At 31.6% G+C, this 20101-nt stretch overlaps 1 protein-coding gene across 1 annotated transcript in view; it reads right to left on the bottom strand.

Annotated features, from left to right (window-relative positions):
- Positions 1-852: 852 nt before the first annotated feature.
- The window catches only part of LOC134233152 (fibrinogen beta chain-like), a 33182-nt gene continuing 13933 nt past the window's right edge, over positions 853-20101 (bottom strand). The window contains exons 4-9 of the mRNA XM_062715147.1: positions 10939-11052; positions 6856-6956; positions 6402-6527; positions 2871-3012; positions 2386-2547; positions 853-1188 (exon numbers count right to left, since the gene is read on the bottom strand). Of these exons, the coding sequence (XP_062571131.1) occupies positions 1025-1188; positions 2386-2547; positions 2871-3012; positions 6402-6527; positions 6856-6956; positions 10939-11052 (809 nt within the window). The 3' untranslated portion in view covers positions 853-1024. The remainder of the gene's footprint in view (positions 1189-2385; positions 2548-2870; positions 3013-6401; positions 6528-6855; positions 6957-10938; positions 11053-20101) is intronic.

Below are 20101 nucleotides of genomic sequence, written 5' to 3'. Positions count from 1 at the left end.
CTGCGCAAGATCCCACAGCGCCTCCCCCCCCCCCAAAAAAAAGAAACTGGCGTGAAGAAGTTGTTTGTGTTTACTTTTTTGTATAATATATAACTGGCTATTATACATGTTTTCAATCGATCGATAAACAGCCCCGCCTACTCCGAATATTAATGTGACACAATTAAAACCCAACTCGGACAAGTGCAACATTCCGGAATTAACATCCACTAGAGGGCTTTTTTAATTACCTCAAATAAAACTAAAGCGACTTTTTTCTATGAAATTTTTTTGGAAGTATACTAATTATGAAAATTTGAGTTAATTAGATAAAGTCCGAAAAAGGAGCCACGGCACTATGCTTAAGTTGAAACATTCTTTTGAAGGATTATGACTAGGGCTTTAATATATTACATTTTTAATGTATGTGAAAATTAAGCCTTTTCATTTGTTTGTAATAACCTTAAACTTTGACCTTGACCTTAAAATTTGACCAACTTTTACACAAAACTCCAAATCTTCGCCGATTATTACAAAAGTTGGTTACTTAATTATCTTATTTAAAATTGAAGCAAATGACACAGTTGAAATAGAATTTATTTTTATATACTGATACACACTAAGTCTAAATCATATATAACAAAAAAGTCAAAAATACCCCTGGTTTTTTCATCTTTTGCTTTATTTTCTTTAGATAGGATCTAAAATAAAAACATATAATTTCTCTGAATACAATGACCGATCATTTAGATGAAAAAAATATCCGTGGACATGACTAACAACATTGCCCAACATATAAATGTACATAAACCCCTTAAAAACAAGTTATATGTTTTATCTTTATCATTGTTGTATGTTTCAAAGGTATCATCTATCACTTAAAAATGTTTTACAAATTAAATGGGCAGCTTTGCTCCCCTCACATCTGTACCACTAAGTATAAACAACTGTTTTGTCTCTACACACGTTTGACCATCATCGTAGTAGCTAATAAACTTAGCCCATTCTGAATTGGCGGATACCATGGATTAGACCAAGAAACACCTCAAACGCCATTTTGGAAGGCTCTATGGCAGTCGTTATACCACCACCCCCCTCCATTATCACGTCCACAGTCACCACTCGAATTGTCATTGTTTCTATCTGGAGTACTAAAGTACATACCAGATAGGTCAAATTGAGCGTTCCCTGTATCTAACATTCTGTCACCTATCAATTTAAACACATATTGATTTTATGTCATAACAATCTTTTTACCATTCAACTATATTTGAAATATCATTGCAGGCGGATACATTTGCAGAAAACATATATATCATTTACAAAAGAATTAAATACAGTAAAGGAGGATGTACAACAACCTGTTTTCAACATTTCGAGATTTTAACGATCTATCGGAATTGCAATGGTTACAAATTGCTCCCCCTTATCAACATACTCATTTTGTATTTTTATATAAAGCAGATTTTATACGAAATCTTAAACTTGTGAAGAAGAAAATGCTTGCCTATCGTCAAATTAACTGATATATTTATTAGCGACGTTTTATCAGTGAATTATATTCATTTGCCTATTCCATATATCCAAGTGTATTTGAAAATAAAGAAATCATAGAGACTTATAAACGTCAGTCAGCTTTTGACTTAATAATAAATTATATTTTTACAGTGTCATTGCATCGATCGTTAAACTTACAATTTGATGACTTCAAACACGACTGGTGATATTCTTGTCTTATCAACTTGTTTGTAAAATAGCTTACCTCGTCTTTGAAATTGTTTATATAGCGTATCAATAAACTAAGAAATAAATATATACATAATTACCAATGTCATTAAGGTAATTACTGCATAAGTTAGGGAAGTTGACGTTCAAAATTCCGTCTTTTTCTGATAAAATAGTGAAATAGGAAGCTGATATGACAAACTCTGTGTTGTCTTTTATTCCAAGCTCATTGCATGCACTCATGAAAAATCACAATCAAGCCCCTTTTCCAATTTTTCTTTTATAATAGATACATCAGGATAGTACATGTATAGCTTGATATTTTGACGCTTTAATTTTACGTTAAATTTGACATTGCGCATAACGTTTAATTGAATTTGCAGTACTTATCTCACCCATTAAGACACAATTTTATAGTAAAAGGGTCATATTTAATGTTTTAAAACGGCAAAAGAAACATTCTGACCCAAATATTTTGGGTTTTTTTTATTGTTTTCAATTACATCATCTGTGTATATACTAAACCTTTATTTGTCAAAATCAAAAGAATTTCGATAGCAGGAACAAACACTTAAAAAAAAATAAAGAAGGAAAACAAATATAAACACATGCACAATGAAATGTATATTGTATTATCTCTCTCTCTTTCTCTCTCTATCTCTTACGTTATTGATCACTTACCTAATGTGCCTGTTGCAGGACCGGACAGAAAGAGTCTGTATTTATCAGTTTCATCAGAAACAGAGAACCGATCATACATTTCATAAAACGTCGTGGCTAGAGTGATGGACACATAGAGAGATGAGTCATTTCCCTTTGTCAATTGATTGATCACGTCATTTCCTGTTATGAAGCATATTTAGAATCAATGAGAAGTGCTGCAATACAGAAGCATTTTTTCATGCTCAATGGGATATCAAATTGTGTGTAGAATTGGAAAAAAATATATCAAAATTTATATTTATGTGTGACAATATTTCAGTAACCTTTCCTAAAAAGGAAAAGTTCTATCATTTCACTTGCAATTACCTTTTTTCCTTCATCTAACTTAACTTTTATTTATCTAAAATTGTCTATATAAAAATTCAATAAGAATCATGAATAAAACTTTTTACTCAGAGATAAAAATAAGTATGTCAACCTTTTATATATTGTTTATAATTTACCTATCCTGGTGTCCCCTGTTGGTGTTCCGAAACCGTTTTTATATTCCTCCCATGTTCTTTCAAAGCTAAGGTTTTCATCTCGATTTCTTTTCTGGATAACCTTTAAAAGACGAGCTCTTCCGAATTTGTAAAGGATATTTACCTGATAAATGCCTTATGTGTTTTCTTTAAATTCATTCAAAGAAAGGAAAATTATTTAGACACTTACATATATGAATGATTAAAAAAAATGTTATTTATTTATTTTGACAGTCCAATCCTTTTACCCGGCACTGTGTTTCTTGGAACTTCATCTTCAGAAATAATGTGACAAAATAATATAAATAAAATTAAATTAAAATGTCTAGAAATTACGCCTGATGCATCTTACTGCAAGAAGGAAAAGAAGATAACGCAAATTATTCAATATTGAAGTCCATAAAACAAAACAATATACGAGCAGAGCAATGGCGAACCTCCGAAACACATGAGGTGGTAGTGAGCATCCGCTGCTGACCGGTCACACCCTCACATACTCTATGATAAATTGTATCTGCTGACAAGGTCATTGTATCGACCATAAAACTTACAAAATGATGACTCTCAATGAGCGCTTGCGTATCGAATTAACTGAGATATATACAGTCCGTATGCAGGTGATGAAGGTATATTGCTGCATAAGTAAGGGACGTTGATGATAGAAAAAATAAAGTCATCAGGTTTAACATTTAACTTGGTTATTAAATTACCATTAACGTCTTTTTAAGCAAATTATCCAAGTATGAAACAGATGTGTTAGTATCTTTTATCTCAAGCTCACCAGGATATATCGTATCGATATAAAAATGGAAATTACTATTGTTAGTTGACAGTACATCCTCGATATATCTAAGTGTCGAGTTGAAGGCCACAGCAAGTGTTTTCTTCTTTTCACGTATAAGATTTTGCACAAATTCTGATTTATATAAATACTAAAATAGGTCTCTTATAACACACCGCAATTGGAACCCATGGGTATTCCCATAGATTGTTGGAATACCTGGTCTCTAAAAACCACGTAGATGTTGTAAATTAGAAACTCAAGCACTTTTTGGATGTTAACTTCAGAGTACTTGTGTGTGCAATCAGAACGTGATTTTACAAAACAATTTTGCAAATGACCAATGGCCAGGTACGTAAATTTTTATTGCAACACAAACAATTGAGAAATAAAAGTCATAGGTATCCAGGCTTTTCAAGAAAATCGCACAGTTTGTTTTTCTTTCGTTACTCCTCACTAAGATATTGACTGTAGAGAAGGATAACTTCAGGAGTACTATGGAACAATATATTCAATAAGTGATGTGAATCAGATGTGGATGCACAAAAATTCCAAAGAAATTTTGGACAATTTGAAATAACAAGATTTTACCAAAATCAACAGCTGAAGCCTTTTATTTAGAAAAATTCCCCACGATAAATAAAAGTCAAGGCTTTTTGATATCATTGACAGCTGTTTATTTTAATGAAACTCCTAAATTTACTTACCTGGTCATTGGTCATCATTCGCAAATTATTTTGTTAAAACACATTCTGATTGCACACACAAGTACTCTGAAGTTTACATCAAAGAGATGCTTGAGTTTCTGATTGACAATATCTATGTAATTGTTGGAGACCAGATATTCCAACAATCTATTAGAATTCCCATGGGTTCCAATTGTGCTCCATTATCAGCGGACCTATTTTAATATTCATATGAAGCAGAACTTGTGCAAAATCTTATGCGTAAAAAGAAAAAAAGAAGAAAACACTTGTTGTAGCCTTGAACTCGACATTTAGATACATCGACGACGTATTGTCAATTATCAATGCCAATTTCCATTTTTACACCGATATGATATATCCTAGTGAGCTTGAGATTGAAGATTCCACAGAGTATGTCACATCTGTTTCATATTTGGATATTTACTTGAATAAGAAGTTAATGGTAATCTAATAACCAAGCTTTATGATAAATGTGATGACTTTTACTTTTCTATCGACAACTTCCTTCACTTATGCAGCAACATACCTTCATCACCTACATACGGAGTGCATATACATGTATCTCTGTTGATTCCATACGCAGGAGCTTGCTCTACGTATGAACAATTTCTAAAACAAGGTAAATTATTAAAAAGCAAAATGATGAAACGAGAATATCAGCAGTCTCGTTTAAAGTCATCATAAAGTCGTAAGTTCTATGGTCGATACATTGACCATTCCAGCAAATACAATTCATCATTGAGTCAAATGCTGACTGACGTGTTTTATACTCACGCATTACTGTTAAGGCTTCCATAGCTGTAAATTGGTTATAAATAAACATATTTGTTACGATATCACATGACCTCGTTGATCACGTGACAGTCATTTTTTTTTTTACAATTTTGAAGTGCTTTACACAAATCGCTTCGGCGCAGCTCTATAACACAATTATTTATAATTTTTTGGTCATGTAAATAAACTCGTTGCATCCTTGAGAACCCGAAATTTGCTTGGGAAAAGTTACACTATTACTCTGGTACAAAATATTTGACATAAACTCCAACTTACCGACAGATCTAAGGGTATTTTCCGCTCAATATCGACATCTGTTTTAAAACAAAGAGATCTTACATTTTTCCCAAGCAAGATTCAGTTAAAGGGGAGACTCCTCTTACAGATTTTCACAAAACATCTCAAATTATTCCTTATCAATGACCTGCGCCAGGCTCTTTAATACACATTGTATGAATTCTGCCTCTATCCACGAGTATTAGAAAGGGTAAATGTCAAACGTATATTTTCGTATGTATTTTGATCACGCTGACATTTACACAAGAGTAGTAAAACAAAGTTATCTAAATTATTCGGATATATTATATTTTAAGACAAAAGATTATGACACTCTCCCCGGCATTACAGCTCAAGTTTCCAATGACTTGACGTCATTTTTAAGTATGACGTCGCACATTTGAAGTTCAGAGAAGTGTATGCACAGAGTACACTGCAATATTCTATGGGAAGCCTCATCGAACCTGTATATTGTTATTCAATATTTAAGAATGAATTGACGACGGATTTTTGCTGTTATTTTCTGATCATGACAAGGAGCAAACGGCGGGTGTGACCGGTCAACAGGGGATGCTCACTCCTCCATGGCACCTGATCCCACCTCTGATGTTTTGGAGGTTCGTGTTTGCTCTGCTCTTATTTTGTATTGTTTGATAGACTTTGAGATTGAATACTGTTCGTTATCTCCATATCCTTCTTTATATATTTTCAAACAAAACATTCAGTATACAATAAAACATACTGAATATTTAAGAGGGTAACATTGAAAATTTTCACATCTCGAGAATTATTATCTCTGCGCCGCAATCTTTAGTTTGAAAACTACCCTCAAGTACATGACTTTGTACATTCAGTATTAGATATTGCATGTAGTTGAGTGTGCCTCGGTCGACAATGGTTTTTGATTGTCATTATATATATTGTTTATATTCAGAAGACATTTCTAAAATTACAAGCAACAAACTAATTACTTACTGTCCAGCCCCCACCCTGTGTTTCCATGTCACACAGGGCGCTGACGGGATTTAAAATGGTGCCATTAGGATAGATTGTGTACACGCCTGATTGATCATTCCCAATGTCAAAGATATCCTTACAATCCTTAGGAAGAAAAGATTGCAGGAATTACACTTTTTAACAAAGAAAAAAAATCTAAACATAAAGACCTTCGAAGGAACTAGGGACGGCCTGAGGGAAAAATAATATTATTTTTGAAATAAAATTCGCAATTTATTGATGATTTCTAAGCTATATTAAGAAAGTTCAGAGTTCACATTCCTGGTACATCGTATTGGAATTTAATTGTGACGTCATGGAAAATTTAACAAGCGACAAAAACTAAATTAACGACATGATGATGCGTAAATGTTAACTTGAATTCATTTATTTTGATATAAATTATTTATAAAGTCTTGTAAAATGGCGATACTTGATAGCAGTACAGTCTAGTAATAGAAGAAAGTCGTTCGTCAAATATGACGTCATCAGCTTTGACATAACGCAGCACGGGTGATTCAAAGACTAGATTCACTGTTTTGACAATTACAAGAATGCTTTAATAAATATGATATCATCTCTAGATTTTTAAACCTACTCACTAAAACTAAAAGAAAATGATTTATTAAATGCAATTTATATAGAATATGAATTTATCTACATGTAGTAGCACTGGAACTGTAAAGGGAAAGGAATGTAGAGAATATCGCTAAAACGATAACATTATTTTTTATTTTTAGCAGAATTTAAGTGAAGCAGAAATTCTTTGCTATTATTAGCATTTTCGGATTTTTTTTTACCATTTTCCAAAAGCACAGACTGGCTCCCAGCACTTTTTTGGAAGAGGAAATATTCAGCTTAGCAATTCTATTTTTATATAAGTCACATGACAAACAACTGATACATGTGATATAACTGGTAGTAACTACGGCCCAGTCCTATCCATTATGAATAGCTATATTACATGTTCTACAGATATTCAGTTGCTTTGTTACCATTTTTTAAAAGAAGTACTACATAATAAAACGGTGCTAAGGTAACATTTTCCAAATCGGTCCTTAACATAACTGAGTTTGAATGTTTATATAATTATGATGTGGCATATAAAAATACATATTCAATGAGTCAGGGAAGGGGATAGTTTGGGCTATGATAGGATAAATGCAATTCTTTGATACATGTAAGTATACATAATTATCTTAGTTGGAAAACATTTTATGTTACATAATTAGCCCCCTTTTCAATTAATTAAAAACATATTTACCCAACCACAGGTCACATTAAATTTTTTATCTCAAACACTAAATTTCACATTTTGCACACTTTTTGTAATCATTCTCATCTGTTAATATGATTCGTCCATATTCGTAAATCTATTGATATATTAACAAATAATTTTAAAGTGTAAATCATGCAAGAACATAAAATTGGTTACTGAGTTCATGTTTCTTAAGTAATACGAATTTCGTTGGCATTATATTGCGTTGATTTGTCATGAAGAAAGGTTCCGTGGACATAAAACTTCGTTGTTTTAAAATTTTACCCATGCAACCAAAAAAAGTCGTATAAAAATTTCGTGTAGGATTAATTTTCACTGATGAATGTTATCAACGAAACAAACGAAATTTTATCTTCCATGAATAGTTCTGCTTCTACAGTAAGCCAGTTTGCTTTTTGATTTCCTAAATTAGTATTTTAGAAAGAAAAGGTAAAAAATGTATTAAAATTAGTCAATTTTAACGTTATGACCCTGGATGTGTTTTTTTGGGGGGGAAATATGGAAAATACATGTATTTCATTCACCAAGTCAAAGAAGAAATAAATCCGAGATTTATAAACTGTTATGAAATTTAGACATGATATCAAGTATTCTCCATCAAATTGTTTTATAATGCATCTGATCAACATATTAATGGTATGCACCTAATTGTCTTTTAATCAAGAACAAAAATTAAGCATGTCCCAAAATTGAAAGCTGTTTACCTTCGCAATTGATCCCGACAATGCCAGTGGTACATGTACAGCTGTAACCGCGTTCACTAGACTGGTCTGTCTGACAAGTAGCTACATTTTGACAACCATGACTGTCACAGACACCAACTTCAAAATCAACATAATTTAAAAAAAAAAGAAAAGAAGAAGAGGCTTAAATGCAAAAGCGTTACAAGCTACAAAACAAGAAACCTGTAAATCTGATTCATAAATTCCCGATATGAAAAACATATTTTTGAAACGAAGGTTGTTTAGACCTTTTATACTGGCCTCGTCGAGAGGCAAATGTTCTATCTTGTTTGTAATTACATAAACTCTTGACAATATGCTAGGAGATTTTCTCATTATCATAACAATGTTCCATGCAAGGTTTATCCGATAATCATCTAAGAAAAGCGTTTAGTATGTGTTCCGATCTACAATTCACAGCCTATGTTTATTCATCATATTGGAATAGAGTTTTCTTTAATGTAGATGAAAATAAACATGTTATTATTCTTAACATTTCATAACATGCAGATCTCTATTGCCTAGAATAAGTTTATAAATACAGATTTCATTAAAGAATACGCAAGTATTTTTTTGAATTAATATAATTAATGTAAACACAATTTTTTTTTAATGCACGATGTATTATTTCGTCATTTGGAAAAATTCAGAGCTTTGATAAATTTCGTGCACTTTTCAGAGAATTTTTTTATGAGAAAGGGATAAACAAAGCACACGATAATGGCGACATTTGATGACGTAAAGGCTACATGAGAGCGCTAGAGCTGACCCCGAGCAAACCCGGAGCGCACCCAAAGCCAACCCGTAACGAACCCAGAGAGGGAACCCAAAATTCAGTAGCGGTCCCACAGAGCGAACGCGCGTTCGGTATTTCTTTACAGAGCTGTCAATCAGTATAAGCGATTAACCAATCAGCGCGACAACCAATAGAACAACATATTGATCTGTCGATTGGGATTAAAGATAAAACGTGGTGATTTTCAATATAAATCCAAACATTGTACATACAAGCAAAACGTGTAAAGTTGCAGTGTAAATCTATTTTGATAGTTAAAATATTATTTTATATTTATTTATTTGAATTGTCCTTGTTGTATTTAATATTTGTATATTTATTTTTTTTTTTTTTATTAAAGCAATTAAATATATATTTATGTGAATTTTCCTCTTAAAATCATACATGAGTACGTACTTATTTTTTTAAGTTCTTTATACCAGTATTTAAAGCCCATGGGTAAATAAATTGTGTAAATACATCAGTCAAAGTGTAAAAAAGGAATCAATAATTATGTTCCCCAAACGAAGATTGTGAAGACAAGATGATATGGTCATTACGCACATGCATTCGCATGCGCACGCGTGCAATGCTAAAATTTGAATGAACTTGGTACCCTTCTGGGTAAACGTTGTTAAAGTCTCAAATGCATAAAGTTGTCTTATTTAATGAAGCTTACAGGTAATATGGCACCAAAAGGGAGATGGGGAGCGTTTGGGGAACATCTGTAACGGTCCCCGTTACAATTAGCACTAGTTGGTATTACAATTCTACTGCAAAAAAGTTCGTCTTTGACAATTATTGTAAAATTCCATCATCTCCAAATACTAACAGTACAACAATATTTACCTGGCCATTATTCAATAATTTTATTTTCATTTTCTCTATTTACGAGTTTGTTAAATTATTAAAAATATCACATCAAATTAAAATTTTTATTTTTTGATTGCGCATGAAAAAAATAACATGTACAGGTACGTCTTCCTGTATATTTAGAAAAAAGGTTGTCACATGAGTTTTAATTTTTCCTGGTCTAGTGGTTCTTCAGTAGAAGATTTTAAAAAAAGCCATTAATTTCTCACTTATTCATAATTATCTCCCCTTGGAAGAGGGCATGGCCGTTCATTTGAACAAATTTGAATCCCTTTACCCAAGGATACTTTGTAGCAAGTTTGGTTTAAATTTGCCCAATGGTTCTTAAGAAGATGAAAATGTTAAAAGTTTACAACTACAACGGCCACATCAACGACTATGACAGACAGACAAAGGACACATTTTGATCAGAAAAGTTCTCTTGAGCTTTCGACTCAGGTGAGATAACAAATACATATCCAAACTACCTAAAAATCTATATTTTCCAATTTTCGATTTATTGATTGAAGATTTGTAACAAAATATCGCCAATGATAGTATTATTGTACATGTGTCACTTTTCACACGGTTACCAAATATACCAACTAACGGTAATACATAGGTATGTGCATTCAAGGTAGATATTCTCGCCGACAATAAACATGTACGAAACGACAACATGCACCGTCACAGCCATTAATCTGCGATGTGGGTTTGAATTCTTACTGTCGTAGCTGTCAAAACATCGACCAATGATAAAAAAAATTGCTGGCATAACAACTCATAAACAAAGTAAGGATAGTCTACAATGTATAAAAACAATCTCTACTATAAGAAATGCTCGTTGCCTAGAGCCGTTTTATTAAATAAGAACTAAAGGCAGTTTACCTTCACAATTGTCCCCGCTATAACCAGGAAAACAGCTGCACCTGTACCCTCGTTTGTTACAACTGTCTACTAAACAGGTTCCACTCTGACAATCATTATTCTCACACACCTTCACTAGGGAAACAAAATATTATGAGGAATTCTTTGATGTATCACAGGTTTTTATTCGCATTTCAGGACCTTAAAAATATGATATAGAAAATGGATTACTGTTCAATTGTAGACGACATCATCAAATTTTATTTGTTGATAATAAATTTAAAAGTTGTTAATAAATGAGATTTTCAAATTATTGTACAATTATAAGATTTATGAAATGCCATAGAATTGGATTAGAAGGTACCAAATAGCATTTACATGTATATTAACATGAGGATTATCCTAGAAATAAGGGCATAGAAGAAGTGAGGGCTTATTTGCGATTTTGTTTTTTTTTAATTTAAGTCTCAAGCAATTGTTTTTTAACATTATCGTTGATGGTAGACTTTTTTAGTTTATGCTTATCTTACATCACTACTGAACGAAAAAAGTGCTGAGAATCCCAAATTTTATTGATAATGTTTGATAATTATTGATACGGTGCTGTTCTTGCTGATAATTACTGATATTTACTGTTATTATTACTGTTGTTGCTGATAATTTTAGTTGTTGCTGAGAAATACTGATAATTAGTGTCGTCTTTACTGTTGAGTCTGATAAATACTGATAAATACTGTTGATTGTGCTGTCGTTGCTGAAATTTACTGATAATTACTGTGGCCACAGGGAAAGAGCTAAAACAGAATTAAGGGCTATAGAAACCTTCATTTATTACCTTCTTTTATTTATATAATCATGACGACATTTCCTTATTTCTTTTTAAATGTTCTACTAATGACATGTATTGAATGTGAATTCAAAAGGTTAAGTTAAGAGTAAAATAATGATGTGTACAAAAAACAGTTGATTTAAATAGGAATATTTCAGTGACTTTTGCATTAAGGAAAAAAAAAAGATTTAGATAAACTAGATAGATGTTTGTATAGAAAGTATTTGCTGGAATAATTTTGCAAAACAAGCTTAAAACATATGTCAATGATATGTTAGTTTTATAAAATAAACGTTTGGAATGAAAATTATTTAATAAAACGCCATAATGGATAATTAAAATTGTGACACACCCTGGTCTTACGGGGAATGCAAAACAGCAAGGGAATAAGACAATTCACAAAGTGAATTTAAAAAAGAAGTAAACGATTCAAAATAAAGATAATACAAATAAACTAGCAAACAATGCAATAATCAATGGATAACTGCTTGAAGGGTTATGGAAATAAATTGTGAGCACTTGCCCAATTATGATAGACCACTCTTTTTATCAATTACTAAATGATAATATTTAGCATCTAAAAAGAAGAGGCAATGACGCATGTTATGTACGAGATATTTTTATTGTGTAATGAACATTTAATATCAAAAGAATTTTCATACATTTTAAGATAGGCAGTCAAATTTTGATATCTATACTGGCATTGCATTTGCTATTGTATACAATTCAATAAATCTGCGAATTTCTGGAAAGGGAGGAGGATTCGATACTTTATCGGAGCATGCTCTTCTTATTTTTCTTCAACAGGGACACACATTCTCAGAATTAGCTTGTTATTGACTTATTCAGCGCAGGGCCTTAATTGAATTCAAGACCATTCCATACGGAGAAGGTGTTCTATCGAGCTTCTTAAAAAAATAATTTCGGGATAGTTCGACATTGTCATAACTTTTCGTTATCTAACATATTAAAACAAATCAGCCTATACTTACATGAATAAATAAATATTTATTTTCTTGTATGCGTTTATTTTTATAATAGCTACATACTAGTTTTTTACATAGTTCACCAAACAAATATAACATCATTATGTTGATTACATTTCCTATGTAATTTCTAATAAATAATTCTTAAAAAATTGGGAAGGAAAGATATGTATTAGAATTAAAATGATTGTCCTTTTTTTCTTAATTTTTTTCCAGAAGTCTTACTTGATTTGCATGGCTTGTTTGAGCGTATTCGTAATGACACTGATGTTGGAGGTGCAATACACACAACTATGACGTAGACAATAAAAATCTGAAATTTAAGAATAGCTATAGATTCAAATGTAGGAAAAATTTTGCATCATTTGAAGCAATGTTATTTACCAATTATAAAAGTTTCATAACAAATCACATAGAGTTTCTTCTTGAACGAACACCTACTTAGATGTCCGGCATTTCTGAGGTTTATTTCATTAATATACATGCATATCCGGTAGACATATGGTGCAAAAGTGACTGTCAGATATTCATTAACCTACATGTATGTGCAATATCCTGCATAACCTAAATACATTAAGCCAACATTTTCCGCATACCATTGAGCAGGCAACATGCCAAAGAAGAACAGTTTGGGCTTTATTGTGCCCTGAAATTTAATGTTTTTAAAAATTTGCTTGATCAAGAGAATTTAATAATTCATTTAAAAAATGACATGAATGACCTGAAGGATCGAGGACCGTTTTGGAATTATGACGTCATTAATTTGGAACATTTCTAATATTAATGCAAAAATGTTTTAGAATGACTCATTTCTGTGCTTCCTCTGCAAAAATTAAACTGCCTCCCGAATACAAATTAAATTTGAACAAAGACCACTAAAAATTAAAGAAAATGGCATATAAATCTGTCATTTTGCTTTCTCATTTCTTGGCTCTTCTCAGACATATGCTGTTTATGTCAAGTACATCTTAATGTACATTGTGTTTCGAGGGTTTTAAGGGATGGATTCAAATTTCATTAAGTGTTTGAATTTCAAACAAACATGGATAGCTACAATTACTGATATTTCAAAATAAGTGTTGATATATTCTTACAAACTGTCGTTTTCACTCTTTTTTTCGATACACATGGTGACCAGTGAGAACTAAGCTATATTTTACTGCCAAACGTTTTTAAAACAGTGTGAAATACTCCCAAAATGATGTCTATCAAATATGCTATATGTCTTAAAGTCAACCATACATCACCAGTTATTATTCAATGAAATATAGCAAACAATACATTAGTTCTTACAAATTTTGTTAGCAAGGACAGTATCCATTTTTGATGCCCACTATATAATTTTTTTTATCATTAAAATACACCTGTTCATTTGTCTATAAAACAGACATTTAGTTGCCGTAAATTTTACAAATTTCAGTGAAAATTTCTTTCGGATTCTCAACGAGTTAAACAGCAGCTTTTGTGAGGACTTTAATTTCACTCTAGTATACTGATTCGTTTTATTCAATTTTTATAGAGTGGCTCGAATTTCTCTTGTTTCTCACATTCTCACAATAAAATTATGTGATGAAAAGGAGATACATAGTTATTTATAAAACTCATTAAAGATTCAATAGTGGAAAAAGTCAAGTTTCATGTCAAATGATACCTGTATTGTATGTCATACAGTTTTGGACATTTATTATTGAACAGCCCTTTTTTTACTGAAAATTGATGTCTTATGCAACTTTTAAGATACGATGCAAAAACCCAAAACATAATAAAAATCATTTTGGAGTTCATATGAGGATTACGATTTGAGCATTCTTTCTGCATATAATTCATATAAATCCGATAGGATGATTTTTAATTTCTTATATCATTATTGTATTTTAGCAAATACAGGGTTTAATTTGTATTTGTATTTGTACCTTATTCCTTTATACCCACCAAGTAAACCTGCTAAACGGTATATGATAGCGCTAATTACTTAAAAAAAATATAACTAATACATGTGATTCATCGGAGTTTCCTTAACAAACATTACTATACCTGATTAAAGAGCACTACACACGATGCTCTGACCTCATTTATGGTTGGGCGCTGTCAAGTTATAATTATTGGACCTGACTCCATGAAGGTTATAACATCGTGAAAATTCGGTCATACCCAGTGATATTCTTTTTCCCCTTTACTCATAAATTGCGTGGCTTTGCTTTTTTGGTATGTTTCTCTTTTTTTAATTATTTGTTTGTATATTTTTTTGTATAAATAATACGACGTGTTTCCCTTGAAATAATATTTTTGCAAAATTCAAAGATAAAAACTGATATACATGTAAGAATGCAATATCTTGTACACGAGAGAGAGAGAGAGAGAGAGAGAGAGAGAGAGAGAGAGAGAGAGAGAGAGAGCTGTAAAGACGTTTTGGGAAATTAACATGAGCTGATCTAGATAGACAAATGTTGTACGACTAGGCTTTTGACAATCAAGGTTTATAAATTATTTTCTAGTTCATTCATAAGATGAACGTAAAAAAATATTCATTGGTCTTCCCTGGAAATTGATTATCATAAATAAAATTGCTTGCGTGTTTTAAGAGAGTCGAGTGGAGGACTAATCCTTCCCATTTATAAGTGAAACTTATAAGTGAAACTTAGAACTTACCCCACCTACTATTTTTTTCACATTTAACGAAATTATCCATTTTCCCTCTTGACAATTCGTTTAAAATGATTACACTATGATTTTTGTGCAAATTTCCTAAAAAAAAAATTAAGGAAACCTTGTGCATAGTTTCAATATTAATACAAGTAGATGTCCAGCAGATGACTGATTTTTCTAATACCACCAAACCTAGTGACTTGTTTTAATTTCTATTTCAACTTTTTTTTCGGCGTTTATTACAGTAAGATTTATTATAAACCAAACAATTTCCTTGTTTATGTTTTGTACAGAGTTTGATCCCGATTCTCCGGGTTACCATACTGTGGTTTTTTGAATCCTTATCTCCATTTATCTAGTCACATATTTACATGCCAGACATATAGCTCAAGACCATGCATTAAAAAGGCAAAAAGAGGCAGTCGTCTTTTGCTGTTCCTTTACATAATAAGAAAGGCCAATGTGAATCGTAATTAAAATCAGATAAAGGCAACTGAAGAGCATTTTTTAAATATATATATTTTGTTATTTTACGGTACTGAAGTATAACATGATGCATATACAGTGTAGTAAAATAAGACAAATAATTCAACTATTGTGCATATTATCTCGGTATGAATTAATTTCTTACATATTTAACACGAAAATTTGGTTTGGTTTAAATTATTTTTGCAGTTAATAGTTGTTTTATTAAAACACTACACAATGAATACAAAGTATTATATAAAACGTCGAACAAAAAGGTTTTGAATAATTCAGCACTACGGGCGTAAAGCCATAAGCGAATTAACCAAATGTAATTTATAATGAAATAATAAAGTACATACACGTAACGAAAAACGTTAAACCATTGGCGTCCTCTCAGCTTTAATCAATTTGAGCGATTTTATCGAACAATTCAAAATTGTCTATAGAAATCATACAAAAATCCTAATGTAACATTTCTGTGTAAATTATCCTACCTCAAATGTTTTCATAGTGGCTTAGCGTCGAAAAATGCGTTTTCAGAGGAAAATGATGCTTGCTTCTATTTAAAAACAAATTGATGAGAATATAGATAATGCCTAGTATTGTGATTGGTTGTGTATTTTGTGGGTGACACCAGACAAATTTACATGCAAACATGGCTACTACCGGGGTTGATTCAAAAGTAATGCCACTGTGGGTGCATGCACTATATTTTCATTGGTACAAATATCGACTTGCCATTGGCTTGTCTGTAGCATAAATGTTAAACAATAGTACAATTGCTCATTTAAACTGTGAACACGCAGTATGTAACATATGCCTATAAAATTGCGTCGTAAGGTGAAGATCTAGAAAATGAAAGGTGCCTTCAGATTCATTATATTCAAGAAATAAATTCTTTTAATACTGCTCCATATCTTTAGTTTGGTAAGATTTAAGGAATAACTGTCTTATTTTTCGAATTCATGAAGTGATCAATGGATTGGCTTGTGTGATAATTTGCATAAACACCGAAGGCGTTTATGAATAAAATTATCACACAAGCCAATCCATTGATCATCTTCATGAATTCGAAAAATCTGACAGTTATTTCTTATATTTACATGCTTTGATTCCGCCAATCCACGGGCTCCAATCCTGCTTCTCTCTAGGTGTTGTCCCGCTTGCACGTGATTTTTTTTGGAACCGCGCCAAAACATTAATGAGGAAATAAATTACATTTACAATTGGTAATTTTATCTCGGACAAAGACATTGGAAATGTAAATATTCTGAGATCAAGAACAAAATTCAATACCATAGTCTATAAAACAATACAAAAAATGGAGTAGAGCAAACGCCGAAACATCAGAGGTGGAATCACTTGCCATTTACATTTAATCCATTCTGACAAGGTGTCAACATCTTTTTCATATCTGTCCCATCGTCTTGCATAATTTTCAACAGAATCCATGATATTTATGAAATTCCGGCGCCAGTTGAAGAATCGTGATTCCCTTTATTTAGGATCTTTCAAAATAAGTGATCTGAGGTCCTCAATATGATTTAATGAGGTATTATTTTTTCATTTCTGACAAAGAAAGATGTCCGGGTTAACTACAGTCTCTCAGAAAATGGTAATGTGTATGTTCTTGGCCTTTTCTTTCCATTAATATCAAATTTATTAAAGGTATCGGAACGACTTTTCATGTGATATAGAGTTGAATTCGGTATGTAAATTGTGAAATCAGACATTCTGCGAAAGAATAAATATTATGATTTTAATATCAATAGACTTTTTTGCAAATTTTTGTGATGGAATTTATAAAGAGGACTCTTAAATTACTTAAATTCAGTCATTTATATCGATTCTGGTAAGTTTAACTGAAATATGGTGTAAAATATACATAACGTCGGAATTGACAATCTTTATGTGAAAACGCTATACTTTAAGTTTTTATTAAAGAGGAATTCATTATTCCGTTTTTTTCATCAATACAATGATTCAAATACGAGTAGGTACAAAAGTTAAATGTGCAAAAATAAGAAAAATAAAATCCACAAGTTTCGGATATTTTTGCGATTGTGATTTTTTTAGAATTGTTTCGCTCTGTTACATCTACCTGTATTGAATTTGCATTAACCACGGGTTGGTAAACTTCAATATCCAGAACATGTTATGCACTAGGGTAGACTGTTTACATGTAGTTGCTGTCTTCGATCGTCAGTAACATCTATTTTGTAATTTATCATACCCTGAATCATGACCTTTTATTAACATGTAATTTCATATGGATCAAAAGAATATATATAGTTATAGATTCTGTGTGGAGAACCACATACGTTTGTACTTTGCAATGGTTTAATTTCGGCATGATAAGCAAGGAAATTGCACATCACTGAAAATTAATACTGTTTTATTTATAATCAATTTCACTTCATTTGTTGGTATTTTGGATTTAATCGCTTCAATTGTATTTTTGCTTTGCGTCTTGTTAAAATTTTCATAAATAATACATTTTTTCAGTGATTTTGAAATATAATATATTACGTATTACATAGAATAAGTACTCTAAAATTCATAATATGTGCAGGATGAAATTGGTCTTTACTTTTCACGTGCCGTTGATACATTTAACACATTAGACTACCATTCCGACTACTTTACAATGGTTGCCTAAATGCGTGTCATTTTCATCTTTTTTAAGGTCCATAGACATAGATTCGAAAGTAATATTTCTCAAATTTTCTGTATGAATTCATTTCTTTATAATTTCATGCTAATATATCATAAAAATCGTGTCTAGAAGTTATTAAAATTTTATATTTCTAGACGTGTTTGATTGATACATCCTCAAACTTTCACAACTTTCTATGCATCCTTAATACGGAAGAAAAGTAGCAATTTTGTTTTTTTTTATTAATGAAAAATATTAAAACTATAATCCTTAAAATTCAGAGGAGACATATGCAAGAAAATAACCATTCCCTTACAATATCAGCATGTGTTAAATGTTGTGTTCATAGTTTAACAAATTGGATGAACCCCTGAAACGAGCGCAGTTTTTGTAGACAGGACACGAGCTGTATTGTTCTTTGTACAGGGCGTGTTCAACTGTTAAACTCAGCACACACCAATGAGCACGGACTGAAAAATAACTGATATATTTTTTTTTAGTTTTTGCCCATTTACACTGTGTCTCTGTAATTTCAGGATTATACTTTAATATTTTTTTTTCATTTATGTACGACACATATGGTACATTTTAAATATGAAGGATACATTTTCAATTGTGGAGGTGCGTGTCAATCAAACCCGTCTAGAAATTCAAAGTTTCAATAACGTCCAGAAAAATTAAGATTTTTAATATTTTGTCGTAAATTTTAAAGCAACATATAAATTATGAAATTGTACTGAAAAATTGAGAAAAAAAAATAAAATCTGCGTTTAAGCATCTTTAATGAGATCCACAATTTAAGATTTCCGATAATCGCTAATATACATGTAGGTGTATTTGCATCCCTTCTGCTTTCTTCAACTTTGAACCCGCTCTCATCAGTTGTGTTCATAGGACTATAGACGCAACTTCCTTTGCTTTGATTAAAAATTGTTTTTCATGCTTGTATACATGTAGGTCAAGCTAAACGACATTCCTATCTAGTGTGTTCAGGGATACATATATCATATATGAAATGATGTGCAAAAATGATGGAACAAATACTAGTTATCATTACTAAGAAATTCTAAATAATACGAATTGATGATTTGTGTCTTTCTGAACAAAAGTTTTTAAGCAGTGTATTGGATTGTACTCAAATAAAACTTTTAAACAAATTAAAAATGGAAAACATCCGTCATTTTTTTATCTGTTCATATTTATGTAAGTCATAGAAATACAGAGAAAAACAGGTTATATCCTCCAAGTCTTAACTCATCATTTTATTTCAGTTGACAGTTATGTCAGTTGGGCCGTGTGTCGGGTTCGGGCAGTGGCGTAATGATGGAATTACGGAATGTATTTCGACCGATTTCTTCCCGATGGATTAGTGGTTACATCGAGATACTGGCAACAGAAATCGCCGGATTGTATTATATTGTCGATTTTAAATCTAAAAAGTAACGGATAAAACGTGCAAAATATCCTTGTATATACACGATAAATATCGTGTTTATTAATTCATTTATTTTCAAGCACTGTCAGTATTTGGTGGTATGACCTTTTTCCACTGATCAGGCTTCCAGTTGGTGCCACCATTAGCGCCAAACACATAACATT

Source organism: Saccostrea cucullata, unplaced genomic scaffold (assembly GCF_032062105.1).
Source record: "Saccostrea cucullata isolate Sc308-1 unplaced genomic scaffold, CSIRO_AGI_Scuc_v1 ctg321, whole genome shotgun sequence".
Lineage (NCBI taxonomy): Eukaryota > Metazoa > Mollusca > Bivalvia > Ostreida > Ostreidae > Saccostrea > Saccostrea cuccullata.
This window is presented reverse-complemented; position numbering and strand designations above follow the sequence as displayed.